Below are 21484 nucleotides of genomic sequence, written 5' to 3'. Positions count from 1 at the left end.
TATTGTTTCCTGCTGGTGGGCTTCCAGGATGCATTTGGTGGGCTGCTGTGAGAAACACGATGGATGTTGCTGGATGAGAACAGGCCTTTGTTCCAGTCCACCAGGACTCTTCTTATATTTCAACCCTATCTTTGCAACAGTGGCATTTCTTTCTCAAGAAGTGAAAGCTGAGTATCTCTGGACACTAAGTTTTTTCCCTGGTGTTAAATTTGGCAGTTCTTTGGCTTGCATGGATTATATATTGCCCTTGGGATTAATGTCCTGTACTCTTTCTTCTACCATGACTCCTTTTCTTTAGCCTTTCTGTTTCATAATGTAGCATTCTCTCTTTTCTTCATTTTTCTTTCAGTGCTGCCATTTTTCAGTTTGTTTTTCCACTTTCTTTGTTCTTTGAAAAAAACATTTTAAACAATTCTTATAGGCATCAGGGGTGTCCTTTATCTAAATTTTTCTGAATGGAGTTTCTCACCAGAATGTAGTATTTGATGACCTCTGCTTTTTTGAGTGATAAGAAGTATTAGAGTGCCTAGAGTGCCGCCTAGTAGTAGCCGCCTAGAGTGGACTTATAGCCGCCTAGAGTGGAATTATAGTCCAGATAGGCGGGATATAAAATAAATAAATAAATAAATAAATAAATAAATAAATAAATAAATAAATAAATAAATAAATAAATAAAATAAATATTAGGGTCAGTTTCTAGTGAGAAAATAAAATACTGGGGATGTGGGCCTAAATTAGCCCTATCTAGAATAAACACACTGAACCAATGGAAACTATGTGAGTTGACTTATCTAGTACAGTGGTGCCTCGCTTAGCGATGTTAATCCGTGCAGCAAAAATTGCTGCTAAGTGATTTCATCGCTAAGCGATATTAAAAAGCCCATAGAAATGCATTAAAACCTGATTAATGCGTTCCTATGGGCTAAAAACTAACCTTAAAGCGAAGATCCTCCATAGTGGCAGCCATTTTCGGTGCCTCTTAAGCGAGGCAAAACAGCGGGTGGCCATTTTGTTTACCCGGTGGACATTTTGAAACCGCTGATCAGCTGTGCGAAAATGGGGGCTTTGTGATGATCGCTTCCCTGCGATCATCGCAAAGCGAATTTCCCCCATAGGGACCATCACAAAGCGATCGCTCTTGCGATGGCAAAAAGTCCATCGTAAAGCGATTTCATCGCTATACGGAGCGATCGCTATGCGAGGCACCACTGTATCAGATACATTTAGTAGGTCTACTCGTGTTGGGACTAAAAGCTTGATTGAGGCCTTTAGTTTTTAGGAATAGGATCATTGTCCAGTATCCTCTTCTGCCGCTTTTCTGGTACAGTGTCAGTGATATCACCACCGGCAGCAAATTGCAAATTTCAATTTCAGATTACTGTGGTGCCTCGCATGATGACATTAATTCATTCTGCAAAAACCGCTGTCGAACGAAAACGTCATCATGCGATTTTAAAAAGCCCATAGAAACGCATTAAAACCCAATTAATGTGTTCCTCTGGGCTTAAAACTCACCGTCCAGCGAAGATTCTCCATAGCGCGGCCATTTTTGCTGCCTGTGCAGTGAGGAATCCGTGCCAGAAAACAGTGGGCGGCCATGTTTTTCACCCGGTGGCCATTTTGAAACCGCCGATCAGCTGGCCGAAAATCGTCGCTTTGCGATGATCAGTTACCGAAACAGGGAACCGATCACTGCAAAGTGAAATTCCCCCATAGGGAACATCGTTTTGCGATCGCTTTTGCAATCGCAAAGTCTTCAACATTAGGAGTCAGACATTAGGAGTCCCTGTTGAATCTGAGCCTGCAGGCTCCACCTCCAACGAGGTGTGTTCCAATTGGTTTGTTCAGCATCAGCTGACATCAGTTCCATAAGGCTCATGATAGGAGGAAGCTAAATCTCCTGACTGTAGGAAGCTGAGCCGTGTGACTGAAGGAAGTCTGTTTACAAAAGCAAGGTACAGGCCATTTTGTTTGCTCTGTGTTCTCAGCTTACTTCCTTGTTTAAGATGCACCTCAATTTTTAGTGTAATGATTTTAGAAAAAGTAGCATCTTATACACGAAAAAAAATACGGTAGCTTCTTGCGACTAATTAACACATGCGTGCTTGGATTTTTGCATTTGTCCTAGTCTGGAGAGTTTGCATGCATCCAGAAATCCAATATTACTTACTAATTTTATATTTTGAGACAATTTTAAAAAACGTTTTATTTATTCATTTATTTTATTTAACTTATATGCTGCCCACACTACCCAAAGATCTCTTTGTAAATGGGATTCACCAGTTCTTCAGTTTGGGTTTTCCCAGCACAACAATTATGGGGTTTTGTAGCCTCTGTATGCTGTGGAATCATATAGTCCTATTTTGTCTCCTTTAATACTAGTAGATACCATCAGAAAAAATTGTAGTTCTCAAACTGGGTTGTGTCTGCAAGGATGCATGCTAGTTAGTTGCAGTACCTGGGGATGAGAAATACCAGATCCAATCATGGCATCTCAATCAAGTTACTCCCAGAGCTTTTTTCTCCCAACATGGAAATTTTTGGCATTTGTATTATAATCTCCAGGATTGCTTCCACCATCTTCCTTGAGTGATGCACTCCTAGCTTTTGTCTTTCTGCCACTTTGTGCACCTCTGAGATAATGCAGTGGATTTGGATTTACTCATGTGATTTCCTCACTTCAATTTCACTCTTGCCTTAAAATATATATTTCATAATATATACTTTTCACTGTCTTCTTGCCAAGATTGATTCTTTCAGTGTTCCTGTATTCCTGTGTTCCTGTATTCATTGATACACCCAGTGTCTGAAAGTGCATCTGAAATATTTGTTATGGGAAAAAAAATTAAAGCTGTACCAAGCAAGACTGCACTTTTTGCGTGAGTGGAGGGATCATGATTCAATCAAGACCGAGTACTGCCTTAAATTAATTTGATTTAAATCAATTGGATTAACTCAGAGCCACTTTGGATAAGATTAGTCTGCCATGATTTGTTTTTGATAAACCCATATTGGCTTTTCATAATTAAAGTGTTATTTTCAGAGTGCTTAGAAACCAACTATTTAATGATATGATCTGGAACCTTTCCTGATATTAATACCTGTGAGCCCAGATTCTCTTTTTCTGCTTTTTGAAGATGGGGTATCGCATACCTGCCTCCAGTTTCCCAGAACCTCACCTTTTCTTGAGGTTTATGGACACCACCTCTGATATTACATCTGGAAGTTCTTTTCATACACTTGGGTACTGTTTATCCAGCCATGGAAATTTGTGTTCCTTTAGAGTTGCCAGGTGCTTATCATGTCACTGCTTTACTTGTCTAGGGCTGAAGCGTCTTCACTGCATCATTCATCCTTTTTTTTATTAGAACCACTGTTTTTGGTAGAACACAGAGGCAAAATAGGTGTTGATCAGCCTTCTTTCTGTTACTTACAAAATTTATCCAGCTTTAGTGTGCAGGAGACCTGATTCTTGCACTGAATGTAGCTGGAAACTCACGTTTAATTATTTGTATTGACATTTCTTGCAAGGTTAAGCTCACTATGAGTTTTAGCACCTCCTCCTTACGAGAGTTAGCTACTTGTTTGTGCTCTTGGTGATTTCCTCTCCCGTGCAACTTCTTATACATGCCTCTCGTAAATTTCTTCTTCTTCCAAAGCTCCTTATTCAGTCATCCTGGTTTTCACTTTTGTTTTCCTTTAATTGTGATTGTTGAGTCATTCATGAAGGCGTGTCTCTCTCTGCTGCTTTCTGACCAGTTTTCCAAGAACTTAAGGTTTGGCATATATTTTTAAAATGATACAATATGAGCATTTTATTTTAAGGCAATGTGAGCATTTGAGGCTGAATATGCTGTCCTTTTTAGAAGAGGAGGCAGGCAACCAAAAGTTGCTCTATGGGCAGAGACTACCATCCCCTACCTTGTGCTCCTGTTTTCGACTGTGCTTTCCTGTTCATGTTATTGTGCCTGTTGTGACCACTGGCTTGTTTTTGGCTCTTCCTGTTGTGATTCCCAGCTCCATCTGTAATTAGCTGCCCTACCCTCCTCTAACCCAATGGCCCCAGTGGACACCAGCCACCACTTTTTAGATGCTTTAACCTGGTTTTTGTTTTTCTTTTTGCAGGGCTGGAGGGTTACCTTGTGTTATTCTGGAAGTGTACTATTTATTCCAATTTTTATTCCAGCTTTTTCATCTCTTTTCTTGTGGATGAGTAATTAATTTTGATTGTATTACTGATGAAGGCTGTGTAGTCAAAATCAGTTGCCCATCTCTCTCACTCCCCTCCAGCTGCTTTTAGATAAGGAGTGTAACCCAAGTACGTAGTTGGCAGACCTTGTCTTTGCTTCTGGTGTCTTCCAAGGCTTCTCTTTGCTCTCCTGGCTGCCGCTTCCCTCTTGCCTGCTTGAATTCCTGTTCAGCAGCGGTTATTTTTCCTTGGGTGGGCATTAAAATAGCCAACAAGTTAAACCTAGATTTGTCAAGTTCTTACTTAAGTATCCACTGTGGTGATTTTAGTGTTCTCAATTGGCTGCAAACGTGAGAGAGTGTAATTATACTTTGACTTTATGGAGCTACCTCATGGCTCATTTATTTGAAGCCGTTTTGGAGGGTGGCAGACCTAGTTAAAAGTATTGCTCTACCAGTCAGCTTTGTGAAACTCCTTCAAGGAAAGTTGTGGCTATCTCCCTTCTCCAGCCATTGGTAATCCAATTTTTCATAAGTTGCACTTGCCTTCATTGTAGTGGTGCAAATTTTTGCAGAATTTGTTTCATTTGTATTTTTGAGAAGTATAACAAGACCTTTCCATATTTTGCAATTTTAAAACGTTATTTTGTTTTATTTTATTGTTTGTAAACAAAAATGAAAGATTGAAAGAAATTCAAAGTCAGAGAAAATGAAATTGACAGATTCACATACTGTATCTAGCTAGAGGGAAATGAATAATGGGCTCTTAAAAGACTGGGTTTGTGTCCCTGTATATTCAGCTCTGTTTGTGGTATAGAATTTGGGCTGAAGCCTCCACTACCCCACCTCATCTTTAACAGTTATATATAGTTAGGTACAACATGTTGTTTGCTGTTGGGTAACAGTTGTACTTATACAGAGAAGGTTGAGAATTTTGTTTTGCTTTTTAAAAGAAGCAGAGCTTGGAAAAGTAGGCTTTTGGAACATAATTCCCCAATCCTCCACCATGTGTCAAGGGAATTCTGGGAATTATAGTCCAAAAAGCCACTTTTTGAAGATCAAATACACATCAATGTTATAAAATTTCTTCCTAAACTGGATAGGAAGAAAATATTAGAAAGCAGGAGAAATCAAAATTGACAGATTCATCAATTCCCAGGCTTATATACACAGTATATATAACAGCACGTTTGTGTGTACTTTGGTGGAAGCATGTGCAGAGCACAGCTCTAACAAGATTTTCTGGAAAGTAATAGCCTCAGGGATCAAATTTAACTGCAGTGGGAAGAGCTAGGTTAAAATATGGACAGATATGACACATAGGACAGAATCCATTTTGTGAGAACATAATAAAAAAAGTGCTGCTGTGCTCTTGGATACTTCCCATTCATTTTAACAAGTCCAGCAGTAGTGTGTGTGCACACATGCACCACAGTTCTCAACTCACTTCTTTGTAAATAAGTGGTCCTTAGAACTCAGGAAGCTGCTGGTGTAAAATCAGTCATTCCACAAAGTGATCTGTGCCTTTATTCAGGCAGTTCTTCTTATGTTACTGCTTAGGGGCAATAGGAATTTATTACTCTTTAAATCCACCTTTGCACTTAATTTTCTCAGTTTTGGCCATTCACCAACAAGCTTATAACATGTGCTGAAAGTTAAGCTGTGAAAATCAAATAGATATTGCAATATTAGAATTAAGAACATACAGTATTTTAAATACATATGGACAGCAGAAATTACTTCACAGTTTTTGATATTTTAAATTTAAAAAGTGATTAATACATTTTATAACTTAATTCATATCGTCAGGTGTTGAAGGCTTGACTATAGACATTTTAAGGCATAATTATTCTACTATAGAAATGTAAAACTAGACATCTGTTGTTTATCTTCCTATCAAGGGCAGTAAAATTTTAGATCTGAGCTGTCTAGCTGCTAAGGTTTAGATATTGTAATTTCTAGCTTTTCTTATTTTCTATTCAATTTGTATTAAATGTTTTTTGCATTGCAGTAAATTATTTTCTGTTTTTTTTTATCTTGTAGCCTCAGTAAAGCAGTCTAAAGGTAATGTTGTTATGTGCTATCAAAATCCTCCCATCCCCTAATAGGATTTTTGAGATATTTGAAAAGTCAAAGAAATGGTTTACCATTGCTCCCCCTCCCCCAGTGAATTTCCATGATCAAATAGGGATTTGAACCTGAGTCCTGGTCTGCCACTTGATCAGCTATACTGCACTGCCTCTCATAAGATACTTAAATAAATCGAAAATAGTATCCCAGATGAATTCTACCTCGAATTAACAAGTCAGGCTTGGGAAGGTTTATGTAGTTTATAAAGTAGCTGACCAATGCTATTGAGTACTTTTGGTTGATTTGAGTTTCTTCTTGTTGCTAATAATAGGTGCAAAGGTGGTGGTGGTATCTGCTTTTTTGTCAGGATAATGGTGAGGGCAAAGGCTTAAAGTATCCCCCACCCTTAGTTCTAATCCAAATGGTGCCCATTCATGCTGACATATGGTCAGATAACATGAACTACATCGTGCTTACTTTCGCCCATTGATCGTGAAAATACTTGACTTCAGTGTCTATCATAAATGTTGCTGGTAACTTTGAATAAAGAGATTCAGGAAATGAATCTTAAAATGTTTGGGAGGGGAAATCAAAATATTAATAATGTTCTGTGCAAATTGTATTGTTTTTATTTGTGAATAGTAGGAGAAAAACACTTTATTGCTATAGTAATGTCTATATGTAACGTGCCTGGACAATAATAGTGTCCTAGTGAAGATTTGTCATGAAACTTCAAAATATAAACTGGAACTCACATTTACTTGGAAAAACCTTCCTGCATAATGTTTTAAAAATGACAGAGGTTAGGGACAGAAATACCAATCCATATGGTCAAACTGAAATTGAAAGTGACAGAAAATCATTCTTGGCACCTAGTGCAATAAATGTTAGGAAGAAGACATGTTTAGTTGAAATTAGGTGTTGCTATGAAGGAGAGAGGACAAGAATTCACAAAACAAGAAGTACTGGTGTCACCAAATCACTCATAGTATCTCGAAAAGAGTCACACATATCCTATAGGACAAGAAATAATCCCCTATATGGCAGAAAAAAAAGAAGTAAGCTAAAAAAGCCAGGAAGATAGATTTTTGAATAATAATGAGTATATGCTTTAGAGATTACAGAAAAAAGGTGTCTGCTTCTTCATGTCATGTTAGGATACATCAGATTCAAACCTGGCCTTTCAAAGGTCACCAAGGACAGAGAGTCCCACTCACTTGTTCATAGTCTTTGGTTTATCAAGGAACTCCTGGTACAATTGAAACTTTGTCTAGCAGATGAAGTTGGGATTACACAGAATAAACATTTTAACTGTCAAGACTGAAGTCATTTGACCGGGGAGAGGATTTTTATAACATGTCATTTTTTCCTGCAACCTACGTATGTTTGAGCTTTTGGGTAGGTTTGAATATGTTTATGAGTAATCTAGTGGGAAAGGCCAGATTCCTCATAAACATATTTGAACTTGCTTATGGGTTTAAATCTAAGTCGCAAGGAAAATGTGAAATAGAAATCCTCCCCCCTGTGTAAATCCAATTCATTTAAACGAGTTTACTGTTAAAAGTGTCTATGAATTTTAAACTTATAGCAAATTCTTGTGCATGACTATAACCCAAGTGCAGCTTGGCTCTATATATCGGAAATGAGGAACATGCAGCCCTCTAGACACTCCCGGAGTGTACTTTCTGCCTTCCCTTGCCTGTGTAGCTAGTGATGAAGGATAAATGGGATTTGCTGTCCGACAACATCTGGCAGTCCATGTGTTCCTTATCCTTGGAGTATATATTGATACTTAGTTATTGCACCGAGTTTGTGATACATTTTATTAGTATCTGTGTTAGTTTTCAGAATTTTTCACTTGCTGTAGCTCTAGTAATATTTACCATATTAGTTTGAAATCTGGCTCATTTGTAAACCTCGTTAAACAGATCACAAATGCAAAATTTCAGGTTATTATTTCAAAACATTATTACAAATATAAGCAATAGAATAATAGTTCCAAGATTTCTTGTCATTATGCCTGCCTGCCTCTCTTTTTTCTTTCTCTGTAACTTAATATTAAAGCAAAAATTAATAAACATTGTTTTAAATTAAAAATGAACAAATTAGGCTTTCTTACCACAAAAGAGTTAATGAAAATGGAATTTACTTTAAGAAATAGCAGCAACGAAATAAAGTAAATGGAAAGAATGCTGAGCATCCCACAGTCTTGTCTTTCCCCCGCCTCTTCCCTGGATTTCCTCACTTTCTCCTCTGTGTTGGGACCAGTGAAATAGGATTTTGGGGTTTATAAAGTCATAAGATGTTTTTTGGGGGGTTGTTCTTTGCCCAAACTGAAATGGAACAGCCATGTCCCTTTAGTGTACCGTAGAACTCCATAAATTCTACCACATTTTCTCTTGAAAGTTCAGCAGGACCATTCTGTGTCCTTCCTTTGAATATGATCCAGTGCTGCTGTCCCAAACGTTAAAGGATTGTTCAGAATGTTGTGTCTGTAATCTCTTTAAAATATGGGTAACTCAAGTGTATCATTGATTATCACCTTCAGATACAATTTGTCTCTTCCTATCATCTCACATGGGGCTGTCAGGGTAAGACAAATATGAGCAAAGTCAACTATTGATTATTCTAGTTGGATTTTTCTGCAATATCTGGTGTGTGCTTGTGCATGTATGGGGCCTGGGAATGATGCAAAAGCTATGATGAGTAGGAAAAAGTGTTCTAGTATTAGGGAACAAATATCTTTTTACAAATGCTGAAGTGTAATTTGTCACGGTTGAAAGCCTTGAGACACACTCATTCGCTCCTGGAGTTGAGTTTAGGATGCTTATCTGAATTTTTCTGCTGTTAATCGTCTTTCAGAAGTGAATCCTTTCCCCTTACCCATCTCTGTTTCATAAATTAGGGGCATTTCACAAGCGAGCCTGTGATGTGAATGAACCTCAACAGAAGAGATGGGTGACGTGGCCTTCCAAATGTTGTTGAAGGGCAGGTCTCCCTATGATTGGCCATTAGCCATATGAGCTGAGGTTTTTCAGAGTTGTAATGCGATAACACCTGCAGGAGAGCCATGTGTTACCCTCCACAAATAAACAGCAGAAATATAATGTAAAGAGGACTGTAGATAAAGATGTAAAAAGTAGGATCCTAAAGGGAAAAAAGCTTGAGCTGCACATAGTTAAAATTGCTAGAAATATCAAGGGAGCCCTAGACAAATAAAACATTTCCATATGTATCAGTGAGTGTGTGAATCCCCTGACACATTTATTTATTTATTTATTTTATATCCCGCCCATCTAAACTGAAGTCTACTCTGGGTGGCTAACAACTTATCAGCTATAACACTGTTTGCCTAGTTAGTGAGATGCAACATGTGGTTAATTATTCACTAGTACTGATGTATTCTCTGTTACTTTCTTTCAGGTATCATTGGGGATTCCTTGCTGGAGGTGAGTACTTCTGTCTAGGAAGTATGGGTAGGCTAGCAAACCAGATATGAAAAGCCACAGTAACAGTATACCAACCTTGTCAATAAACCCATAAAAGTAACTAGCCTATAGTTTTCCCTTAGGTCTTCTGGAAGCTGACAGGTCATGGCAGAGAGCTCTCCCATTGCAACCTACTAGTGCAGTCTTAATGTTTGACCCTCCAGATGCTGTGGAACTTCAGTTCCTAGGCAGTGTGGCCAGTGACCAGCAATGCTATGTGTTGAAATCCAAAACTTTGGCAGGCCAGAGATTGAGAACTAGTACACTATAGAACATGTGCTTCTGTTATCTGGCAAGCTGCTAGATTTCTGTGCCATTAAGGAGGAATGGGGCAAGTGGAGATTTGAACCCAGTTTCCTCATTCCTCTAGTCCAGTGGTCCCCAACTTAGTGTTCATGCAGGGTTGTGTGTGTGTCTGTACCTCCGTGTGTGTGTGGGCAGGGCATCTGTGCGTGCATCGGCAGGGCGCCCTTGAATGCATGGGTGTGTGCGCAGCTGTGTGTGCATGGGCGGGGTGTGTGTGTGTATGTGGGGGGGGCGTCCCTGCATCCGTGTGTGTGGGGAGGCAGGTGGGCGGGAGATCTGTCTCCACAGCCCAGTCTTGCCAAGGCCACAGCCTTGGGCCATGGGCCAGGGATTGGGGATCCCTGCTCTAGTTCGTCACTCTAGCTAATGCACCACATGTGTCCCCATGCATACATACATATATACCTGCCTACCTCAGAGATCAGTTTTTAAACTGAGGTTTAGACTAAAAAGTAAAGTCAGAATTATAACATGATAAATTATGTGCCAACTTCAGTGGTTTAAACTGAGGCATACTCATATTTAGCGTACACTCCTTGAAGTCAGTGGGACCTAAATTAGTCATAGCAAGGTGTTGTATGCCAAAAGAAGTTTTGGTTTGCACATTAAACTGCTTATAGCTTTTGCTCCACCTTTTAAAATTAACACCTGATGTACTGATAAGTATAATAATTTTTTTACCTATATGGAGAATCAGCAAATTACTAATGATTTTTTAAACATTTAAATTTAAGAGAAAATTCCCAAACTTGTCAATGAGGAATAGGCATTACTGGATCTGGGCATTTATGGCCACAATCCTGAATCTATATCTTTGGACCATGAATTATTCTGCAGAACTCTGATTTCCATTGGTGACAATGGAAGCCTCTGAAACGTTAAGCAGTCTGGGCAGGAGGTCTTTCCCAAATGTGTGTTTTGGGAGAAACTGAAAGTCTTTACCACATGTGCAGAAAATTACAAAAACTGCAGAAGAAAGAAAGCAACTAAACCATTTTTCCACTCTCATCAACATTTTTGCCTTCCTTTTTTCAATCTGCTTTCTCATGGTGCCTGTTCCTGTTCCCTCCCACTGACACCCTATACCTGCCTCTTCCTCCCCTCCCCTCCTTTACTTTCCACCCTAATCTTTCTTGCTTGTTTTTCTGCTGTCTCCTCTATTCTACCTTCTAGCCTAAATATTTACCACCCTACCCATCTAGTATTCTGTTCACTTTCTCCCAAGAATCGTGCAGCACTTTATTTTGTTTTGAAGTATATTTATGGAGGTAAAAATGATTGGTGAGTGGGGTAGTTAATAGAAGGGGAATTGCTGGGTGGAATTAAGAAATTAATTCAGAATGGATCCCAGGTCTGCTTTTGGATTCTATCAAATTTTTGAAACTCTAGTTGGGTGTTTATGTTGTGCTATACATATCTTTTTATGGCTATAAGTGAAAAAATCTCATTCATTTTTTGCTTTTTTTCACAATACTGCAAATTAATTGAATTTAAAAGAGACACCATTCTTTTGAGATTACCTGGGGTAGGATAGAAATGAAGAAATGAAATGATGAATTTGTTTGTCTCAGGTAGAACAAGACCCATTGTTTTCTGTGCCTTTTTGATCTCCTTTTGAGGCATGGTTTGCTTTCTCTTAGGGTACAATCAGACAGGGATTTGTCCTGTGGGTTGGTCCAGGTTGGGGATGGGCTGGTTCGCTCCTTTTCTTGGATCACATAGGATGGTTCACAATGGGATATACCCTATCTATGATTAATGTCTACCCCTGCGTTTTTGAGTCCCTGTCACAGGATACTGGTTTTTTTTGGTGTGGTTATGATTGCTCTGTTTTGCTTAGGTTCCAGTTTGTTTGATTGCTGGAATCAAATTCAGGTAGTTGGCTTAAGCTTGCCATTTTGCTTAAGTCACCTAATGAACATGAGAAATGGTAAGCTTTTTTCCTGATCAGGTGTGGAGGGGAAGGGTGAGGAGGTTTTCCATTTCTTTTTTGTTGTTTAGTCGTTAAGTTGTGTCTGACTCTTTGTGACCAGAGCATGCCACACCCTCCTGTCTTCCACTGCCTCCGGGAGTTTGGTCAAATTCATTTTGGTAGTTTGGGTGACATTGTCCAACCATCTCATCCTCTGTTGTCCCCTTCTCCTCTTGCCTTCACACTTTCCCAACATCAGGGTCTTTTCCAGGGAGTCTTCTCTTTTCATCAGAAGAACCATTTCTTTTCTTCTTTTCACCATTTCTTTTAAATTGCTGCTAATACATCAGTGATGCTTTTAAAGGGCTTTTTAAAAAGCCCTTTGAATGTGTTGCTTATGCACTGTGTCAGTTAGCAACAGTTAAAAAGAAACTGAAAACTTCCTCCCACTTCCCCTCCTCAGGTGAGCAGGAAGGAACTTTCCAGTTCTCAAGATCATTAAGTGGCCTGAAAAAAAGCCACTTAATGATCCTGAGGAAACAAGAGGGGTATTTTTATTTTTGTTTTCCTTTCCTTTAAAGGGAAAGAAGTTTGGTCTGGATTGGGCTAAACAGGGTTGCCTGAGGTGCAGTGTGGTCAATTCTTGCATGTGGATGCAGAGATCACCTCAAATGGCCCACCTTAGTGCAAAGTGACTCCCTTTAGCATGATCTAGCAGGACAGGATAATTGAGCTATTTAGTTGTACCCTTAGTTAGTTTTGGGTGGTATGTATGCAATTCAGCATTGTGGTGCTTCTCAGTGGAAATGCATTTCTGCTGTGAGAGACTCTGGAATCTTTCATTTAAGCTGTCAATTACACACACACACACACCCTTATTTGGAAAGTAAGAAATTAACAAGAACTTCATTGTTTGTTTTTTCTTTCTGTGAAATTTAAATAAATTATACTAATTAAATGTAAATGTTCATACATAGATCCAAATTAACAAGGCCCCATTCTATATATGCATTCTTTAGATCTTTAAGTATCTAGTGAAGCTCCCCATGCGGAACCTCTGAAAGAAAGGGATATTGAAATCATTAAGGGATAGGATCTGCTGCCTACATGTTACAGATTGAAATGCTCCTAGGTTTTGCTACTGGAGTCACTGGACTTTCAGAGAGAGAAGATGCCATCCACACTGTATAGTCCAGATGGAGGTTTGAGCCAATGATATGTTCTATTTCCTGTGCAGAGAAATATTTTTGCACAAATTGCTCCCTGTCCAGAAATGAGGGAAATTGCCTCAAAAATGCATGTCAGCAGTCCAGAAATCTACAGTCTGTGCCTTGCCATAAAGAAATGTCTAGACTCTATGTGGAAAATAATATAGAATAACATATGAGACTTCTACATGTTAATGGATATGGCGTTCTTCTGACCAACGCAGAATTTTTTTTTTCATTTTCTCCAGATTTATAATGTTATATGCATTTAGGGATGTGTGTATATAAGAACTAAAATGCATATACAGTTTTTAAATCAAAGAACTAAGATAGAGGGGATCTTTGTGTGTATAGAAGAGGAAACAGTTTGGGGAAATGGTTAATGTTACATAGTGACTTAATTCCTTTCACTGTTTTCAGAAATAAAATTCCAACATGAGATTCACTCACTGACATTGGGGGTGGGGGTGGACTCTGCTTCAAACACATGTTCATCTCTGGCAACACAGAAATGTCAGAAATGCAGCAGTGCCTGGAATTCCCACTAGGAAGGTGTTATCACATTTTAATATGAGTCTCGGTGCTTCTAATTGCTTTCAAATCATTGTTTTCCTGCATTTCCTTGATGAACTGGGCATCTGGCATCACTGGAGAGACAGTAAAGCAGACAGCTGTGTTCAGAATTTTTTTAAAAAACACCCTAATTAGAACACATAAAAGGCACAAAAATTAGATTTTTCTTCCTCTTAGAAATGTTCACTTAGAAAATCGCTACATGCCCTTTGTTAAGCAGTCACAGAGTTCTGTATTGGGACTCTACACATCAGCTAGTATTTTTGTTTGATTCACTTATCCTGTATTTCCTACACTTATTTAAATATACAAAGTTTACTTTTGCGCTGTTGGCTTGTAAGATAAGTTAGAAAGGCAAACCACAGCAGTTAGAATGACTGTCAAGCCTACTGTCTATTTTAAAAGCTGAGGTGACATTTAGGCATATATAACAAACTGGATGCAGGCTAAATTATATTTTGTGATCAATATATAAAATTAGTCATCTGTCAGAGTGGTTGAATATACTGTACTCTGATCCCCCATGTTTGCAGGACAGTGTGCTACCTGTAAAGTTGTTGGTATTTTAAAATCTCTCCTCTTGATTAGTGGTGATTAATATCCAGCACTAATTCAAAAAAATTGTATGTCCAGACATTCCAGACACAGGGTTGGTACAAGATATTTTGCTGCCAGATGCAAAACAAGAAATCGTTCTTCTTTACCAGACCAAGTGAATGTGCATATTGAACTTAACTAGCCAAGTTATTTTGGTACCTGTAGCAGAAAATGCTACAACCATTCTTCCTAGCAAGAAAAGTACAATAGTGAGTAATTCCATATTAGCTAACAAGCAGTTTGTTGCTTTTTAACTGAACTATAGATATAGTCCCTGAGACCACCTCACTTTGGTTAAAAGAAGGACTGCCCCATCTGGCCATTTTCATGGATACAGTGGCCTAACAATGACATGATGACATGATGATGGACTTTCTGTTATCAGTGAATTCTTAGAAAGTCATTTGTTTTCACAAAGGTGGCCACAGCAGCTGTGCCACTATTACTATTTGGGGTAGTAGCAAGGCTTTTTAGTTAAAGAAAGATTTCCTGTGATTACCACATAGGCTAAGACAAAATCTATCTTCCTCAAGATTTATTATTTAGCTGGGGGAAATTTTTTTTTATCTCACTCCACTCTAAACATTTATCTGGGCCAAATAATAATTCACTATATTCTGTTACTTAGGTATAATTTTCTTAGCTAGCTCCAACCCCACATGCTTGTGTGTGTAGTTGCAAATATATATTCCAAGAGTATTGTCCTTGAAGGTTTCTGCATCTACAATTTGGTACTGTATTCTATCTTGCCAATTTCTCTCACAGCATTAGGTCTCTTCAGTCTTACGTTCTGTGCCCCCAAATTGGTGTTCCAGAATGTTGCTGTCTTCATCTAGCAAACTTCTGTTCAACTGCTAGTTTTCCAAAAAGGCAACAGCTACTGAAACATGTCAGGGCTTACAAAATAATAATAGAGGACTCAGTACATTTGTTAATGTTTAGGGCACATGTACACAAGCAGACTAGCTCGCTCTTTAGATTACTTAGGGTGGCGTTTGGTATATAATGTCCACATGTGCTCTTACTTAGAGTGATCCATCATGCTCCTTTTTATAAATGTCCTCCTTTTGGGCACAGTGGTAGACCTATATTTTTGGTTCAATTTTAATCACTCCTAATTAGCTCATTCTATAGCCTGTCTGAGTGGTTAGTCCACATCAAAATAGTGTTGTTGGCAATGTTGACAACCCTGCGATTTATTTGGTGGATTGTGCCATTGAAAGGGGTGATGGAGAAACTCCCCTCTTCTATTTTCACCCGCTCTCATCATTTTATATTTTTAAAAATACATTTACCTATTGATGTAGTGCTATTCTAGATAAATGAGATTGGCAATATTATGTGTACCATGCTAGGTAGATGCATTGCTGCTTTGCTATGTCACTTACTTTAACAACAACAACAACAACAAATAAAAATAAAAAAGGAAAGTCACTGCCGCCTGCTGAATAACAGCTACAGGAAAAGGCAGGGAATGTTATTAATCAAAGGTAAACAAATTGAGGCAATCCAAAGACCTGCCTGGACATTTCTCAGGGAGAAAAAAAATTGTGTGAATGGAAGGATCACTCAGATGAGAAATAAAATAGATCACACGAAAAATAAGAGCCCTTTAAGTATGAACCAGTTCACTTCAACTTCCCCTGTCTGGACATGCTTTTAGTAAAGCAAATCTGTTGAATCAATGGGACTTACACAAGTGTTGAATTCACAAGATTCATTAATTCACTGAGTCTGCTGTGGTTTGCAATTAGATTTAATTCAGAGTGTTTAGGTTGTGCTTTTCACATATACTGTACAAAGTGTTTTCTGTATATTGTCTCGGTAGTCATTCTAGTCCTGGGATTTTATCCCTGAGGTGGAGGGCTGAGGCTGAGGGAGTAACTCATTGTCCTAGCTTGCAGTCCTATGCACATTGTCTTGGGAAAACTTATGACAAAAGTCAGAGAGAAATAATCTATAATTTAACACAGTTCCCTCAGTTTTGCAAAATGCTTGTGTTGGGAAAGCAGTTAGACAAACGTTATAATTTCAGAATATAACGAACATAATCCTCAGTCAATAAACTGATTTTCTGTATGCCATTAAAAGTTTTCAAAATGTGAATTAGTATTAGAATTGGAGCAACTGTCTATATTTTTCTAAACCATATTGATGAAGCAGCTAGTGCCCCTCTCTCACAGCCCAGTAGAGTAGCGTTACGTAGTTGCTGCTACTGCTGCTAAACCTATTTCAAATTCCTTGTCTGTTTTTATCAGGGATCTATCTGGGAACATAATACTGTTTTGGTGTCATTGGGGAATAGATCTCCAGTCACTCCTCCAGTAATTCTATATCAAGAAGTACAATGAATACTGTATTACTTAGTTAATGCAAGTTACCCAGAGATAACCACTCTCCTTCATTGCCCTCTGTATAGGGCAGGGGTGGGCAATTAATTTCTGTAGGGAGGCAACATGAAAAATCTGAACTGTGTTCGGGGGCCGAACCAACTTTACTTAAAAATAAAATGAAACAGTGATGTTATGATTGTTTTTATTTTAAACTTGTTAATCTTCACAAATACTAAAGAGTTTTTTTGCGGTATGTTAAAGATAAGCAACTGATCAACTTTACACAAAAAGGTATAAATGGTTTTGATGTTCAAACTGTCCATGGGCTGGACAGGGGCAGCTCACAGGCTGTATGTGGCCCTCGGGCCACACTTTACCCAGGTCTGGTATAGGGTGAAGTAACACTAAAACTGAAGCTTGAAACAAATGTCTCTGAATGTTTTAAGAATAGCGTCCAGTAATTATCAGAGATAAATTCCCAATCTCAGTTACATTTTTAAAAATACATTTACCTATGTATTTTTGGAGGAGGCAATTGCAGAAGTTCATACAAAGTAGCATTTTTTTTTTTAAAAAAAGGGGAAACTCTTTGTGGATACAAGATTTTTCTACACCAGCACCAAGTTTCCTCTTCCCACGAAGAAATCATTACTTTCCAAATTTGAGGACAGGATTTTATGTGGGTATGAGCTCCACTGGATCCACAGTTGCACTATGACTGGCCAAAACAGTTTGTAACCTGATGTGAGTAAAGGTGCATGATACCCTTAGGGTTATTTGACTATTTGTTGTTTAGGTATATGAGGCAGGACATCCTACATCTCCCTATCCTTAATGGTAACGCACAGATCACGTGTATTACTGTGGAAGTTTTTCTACTTTAGTCTCTATGAATCATACATATGGGTGTTTCTGTTCCTGCATGAAACCTGTAGGAATGTTCTGGAGCTTTAAAAAAAATACTGCTTGATCGCTCCTCTCCACTGCACATGTCCATGCACCTAGCGGTTATTCCTCAATTCCTAACTACCTTTGAGAAAACTTGTTGGAGTGTGTTTCTAGAGCTTTTTTTGTTCTTTGGATTTTACTTTTGTCACTGTCCTCTTCCTTGCTGTCTTTGTTGTTTCTTCAACTTTCTGTGACCCCCACGAAAAAAATATGTACTTAGTATTCACCTTTAGTGTTGGCTATTTGTATTCTCTGTTTGAGGGCTTCCTGCCTTTTTATGGCCTCAACAGACCCATTTATAAAGTTTAATATTTGCACCACCAAAATCCCCCTCACTGATGGACATTCTAAGTGCCTGTATTATCATAGTGAGGGGTACCAAACTCAAACCTATCGGCACTGTCAAAAGTTTACAAAAGTTGCTATTAGGAACTGACAATCCTGCCTTAGGTTTCATTTCTAGGAAAAGTTGCTACAGGCTGGCGATTCTCTATCACAACAAACTTCCCTGACCCCAACAGTATCAGTGTGCAAGACTTCCTCTAGATGAAGAACAGAATCAGGCACCAAAGAGAATTAGAGGCTAGGAGACGTTGAGTCAATTCCAACACCACAGTTGAAACTGATAGCACACCATCAACATCGAGAGTGCCAGCCACTCAGTCGACCAGTTCCAGAGCAGTGTTGGTGCTGGAGTCCACCACCACAATCTCAATAAAAGCATAAGGAATTTATTTATTTATTTATTTATTTATTTATTCATTCATTCATTCATTCATTCATTCATTCATTCATTCATTCATTCATTCATTCATTCATTCATTCATTTATTTGGATATCTATCCCGCCCATCTAGACCAAAAGAATCTTCCTTCTAAGAGAAAGAGAGGCCTGATATGTCTGGGATCTGTATGCAAGGAGGAAAAACCTTCTCTTCAGGCTTCATTGCCAGCATTTAGCCAGTTCCCAGAGTGGAGTCAGCTCACTCAGAATACTCTGAGTAGCATCTCCCCACTCTAGGAAAGCCCACATCATGAATCTGAAATCGCTCCTGGAAGTCACTGATATTTTCACCATTCACCTTTGAAACCAGGTTCTACTGATCAGGAGAAGCATGTATCACAATGAAAAAGTATCCAGAAGGCCCATTACCATCATGAGTTTGAACTGGAGCCAGACCCAATGCCTACCACTATACTTCTGTGGTCTGATACTCCATGACTACCCAAGACCTCAATGGTATTTCTCCCCACCCTTCCATGAATATATTGCTGTGCAGCATGAGAAGCATCCTAGCTCTCTCCGGGGTATGTCCATGTTCCCCCCAATACCACTTTACTGGTATGGGAGCCCAGCATCCAGATTGTTGGTGGAAGGGCATGGATACTCTATATTGACACTGATGGAACAAGGGCAACCAATATCAACATAGATGCAGAAATGAAGGAAACACACAGCCAACTTATTGACCAAGTATGTTCCAGACTACTCAATATCGAGACTGCCTACTGCTGACAAATCTCACAAGAGTCTGAAGGTTAGACACTCAGTTTGCATGGACAACCCATAAAGAGGTGGCCCCTTTAATGCTGAGGGCTTTAGAACTGAAGAATATAAATTGCTCCATCTCTCTATCCTTTACCTTCTCTTTCACTGATTGATCGGTCAGCCTCTTGCAGATGATACTGCCAACATTCAGTCTGGTCCTGATCTCAGTTCCAGTCACTGGAGCGGATTCAACACTGCTGAACAGACTGATCCCTAGACTGAACCCCAACTTTGGCACTGAAGAAATCAAATAAAGACAACCAGAAATCACATTCTGGGGACTGAACCTCATTGGAGTCTGGCTCTACCAGAGAAACGAAACACATGGCTCATCAGACAAATGGAGACTCAGGGAGACACTACCCAAAGTCAAACTACATCCAAAAAGGCATCACATCACTGTCTACATCCTTGACAGACGTTTACACACATTTCAAAACAGGGAAGTTCCCTTTCGAAAGACCTACTTACTCAAACATCTTCCAGAACCAGAAAGTACTCAAAACCTTTGTAACCTCCTGTAAGGCATGAACATATGGGTGTCACTGAGGAGTCTCGTTCCACTGGATCAGATTCAGACACGAGTCACTAGAGAACTCTTCTGGCCACAACCCCCAAATCCTGTGTAGGAGATGTCACACCTCCCTCCTCATTGGAGGACTTTTGCACTTACTCAGACCTGATGCTAAGATGGCCATAGACACCAAAAAATGCAGAATGGTGATGCCATAAACAGTATTGCCACTCCTCATAAAAGGGGACTGGTTTGCTCTAATGGACCTCAGGAACACTTATTTCATTTTACCATCTATTCAGAGCAGCGCTTTTCTTACAGTTGCATTGGGGCAACAAACATTTACCAGATTGAAGTGTTCCCTTTTGGTCTTTCTATAGCATCCAAGGTTTTCACAAAGTATATGGCACCAGTTGCTGCCTACCTCAGACTCCATGGTACAATGGTGTTCCCTTGTATAGGTGACTGATTGATAGTGGCCATCTCCAGAGCCAAGGCAGAAAGAGATATCCTGTTTACCCTCCATCCCCTAGCAGATCTCACTCTTCACATGAATCTTGAAAAATCAAATTTAAATCCACACCAGAAGGTCGAATACATTGGTGTACTACTGGATTCCAAAACTACAAGAGCCTGCTTACCTCAAGAAAGAATGAAAAAAAACACACCTGTTAACATTGATTAAAAAACTGAAACTGAATGCAAGAGTCAGACTGCTCATGGCCCAATGACTTCTTAGACTCATGACATCTACAACAGTTGTGATTCCAAGCTATTGGTTGTGACTCCTGAGCTAGCACAGCAATTCTTTTGATGCACCAGTGAATCCAGTTTAACTATGGGAAGGCCATTCAGACATCTCAGGGCCAAAATGCAAGTGACAAGAGATGCAAGCTTATTGGGAGCATATTGTGGGCATTAACAGATGCATATCCTGTAATCTAAGAAAGAAAGAAACCTGCACATAAACAAGCTAGAATTAATAGCAGTACTGAAGGTCTTAAAGAAAGTCATATCAGGCAAAATAAGTTACCACCACCAACGCCACTGTGATAGACAAACAGAGTGGAACACACTCCAGATCTTCATTGCTCCTAGTAATTGATTTTTCTGTGTCATGTATTCTCAATGGTCATCCATGTCACTGGAGAAGACAACCAACTGACAGACAGCCTAAGTCGGAAGGAGTCTCAAGATCATAATAGGAGTTAGCCAAAAACTTCTTCAGTACATTTGCAACATATGGGGTCAACAAAGTATAGATCTGTTCACTACTCATGAAAACAAAAAATGTCAGAAGTACTGCTCCAGTTCAGGGTGAAATGCCTTCATGACCCATTGGTTGAGGAAATTCTTTCCACCAATTCCCCTACTGCACAGAGTGATAGTGAAGCATCATCAGGATAAGTTCAATGCAATCTTACTTTCCTTTTGGTTTGTGTTGCTAAATCTAATGGCAACAGAAATCTACCAGGTGCTGTTACGTCCTCATCTACTCACTCAAAATAGAGGGCCAATTCATCATTCAGACTTGGCCAGCCTCAGGCTGATAGTGTGCACAAGTCCAGAAAGCCTTCAACCAGGTGTTGTTACCAATATAAATAGCAGAGATTCTCTTTGTTGATTCAATCAGGAAATCTGACCTCCAACCCTTGTTGCACATGGTGTTGTGTTTTCTTCTACATGTAAAAGATAATGGTTTATCTCATTCTTCTATTAAAGTCTACTTGTCAGCTATAGTAGCAAAGTAACTCCCAGCCTCCAAAGCATCACAATACTTCAGAAATTGAACTGTCAAG

At 39.1% G+C, this 21484-nt stretch overlaps 1 protein-coding gene across 5 annotated transcripts in view; it reads left to right on the top strand.

The window, feature by feature from the left end:
• The window catches only part of SKAP1 (src kinase associated phosphoprotein 1), a 402906-nt gene that overhangs the window by 21528 nt on the left and 359894 nt on the right, over positions 1-21484 (top strand). For all 5 annotated transcript variants that reach the window (XM_073004336.2, XM_073004334.2, XM_073004335.2 and 2 more), the window contains exon 3: positions 9682-9707. In XM_073004336.2, coding sequence (XP_072860437.2) covers positions 9682-9707 — 26 coding nt within the window. The remainder of the gene's footprint in view (positions 1-9681; positions 9708-21484) is intronic.

Source organism: Pogona vitticeps, chromosome 6 (genome assembly GCF_051106095.1).
Source record: "Pogona vitticeps strain Pit_001003342236 chromosome 6, PviZW2.1, whole genome shotgun sequence".
NCBI lineage: Eukaryota > Metazoa > Chordata > Lepidosauria > Squamata > Agamidae > Pogona > Pogona vitticeps.
This window is presented reverse-complemented; position numbering and strand designations above follow the sequence as displayed.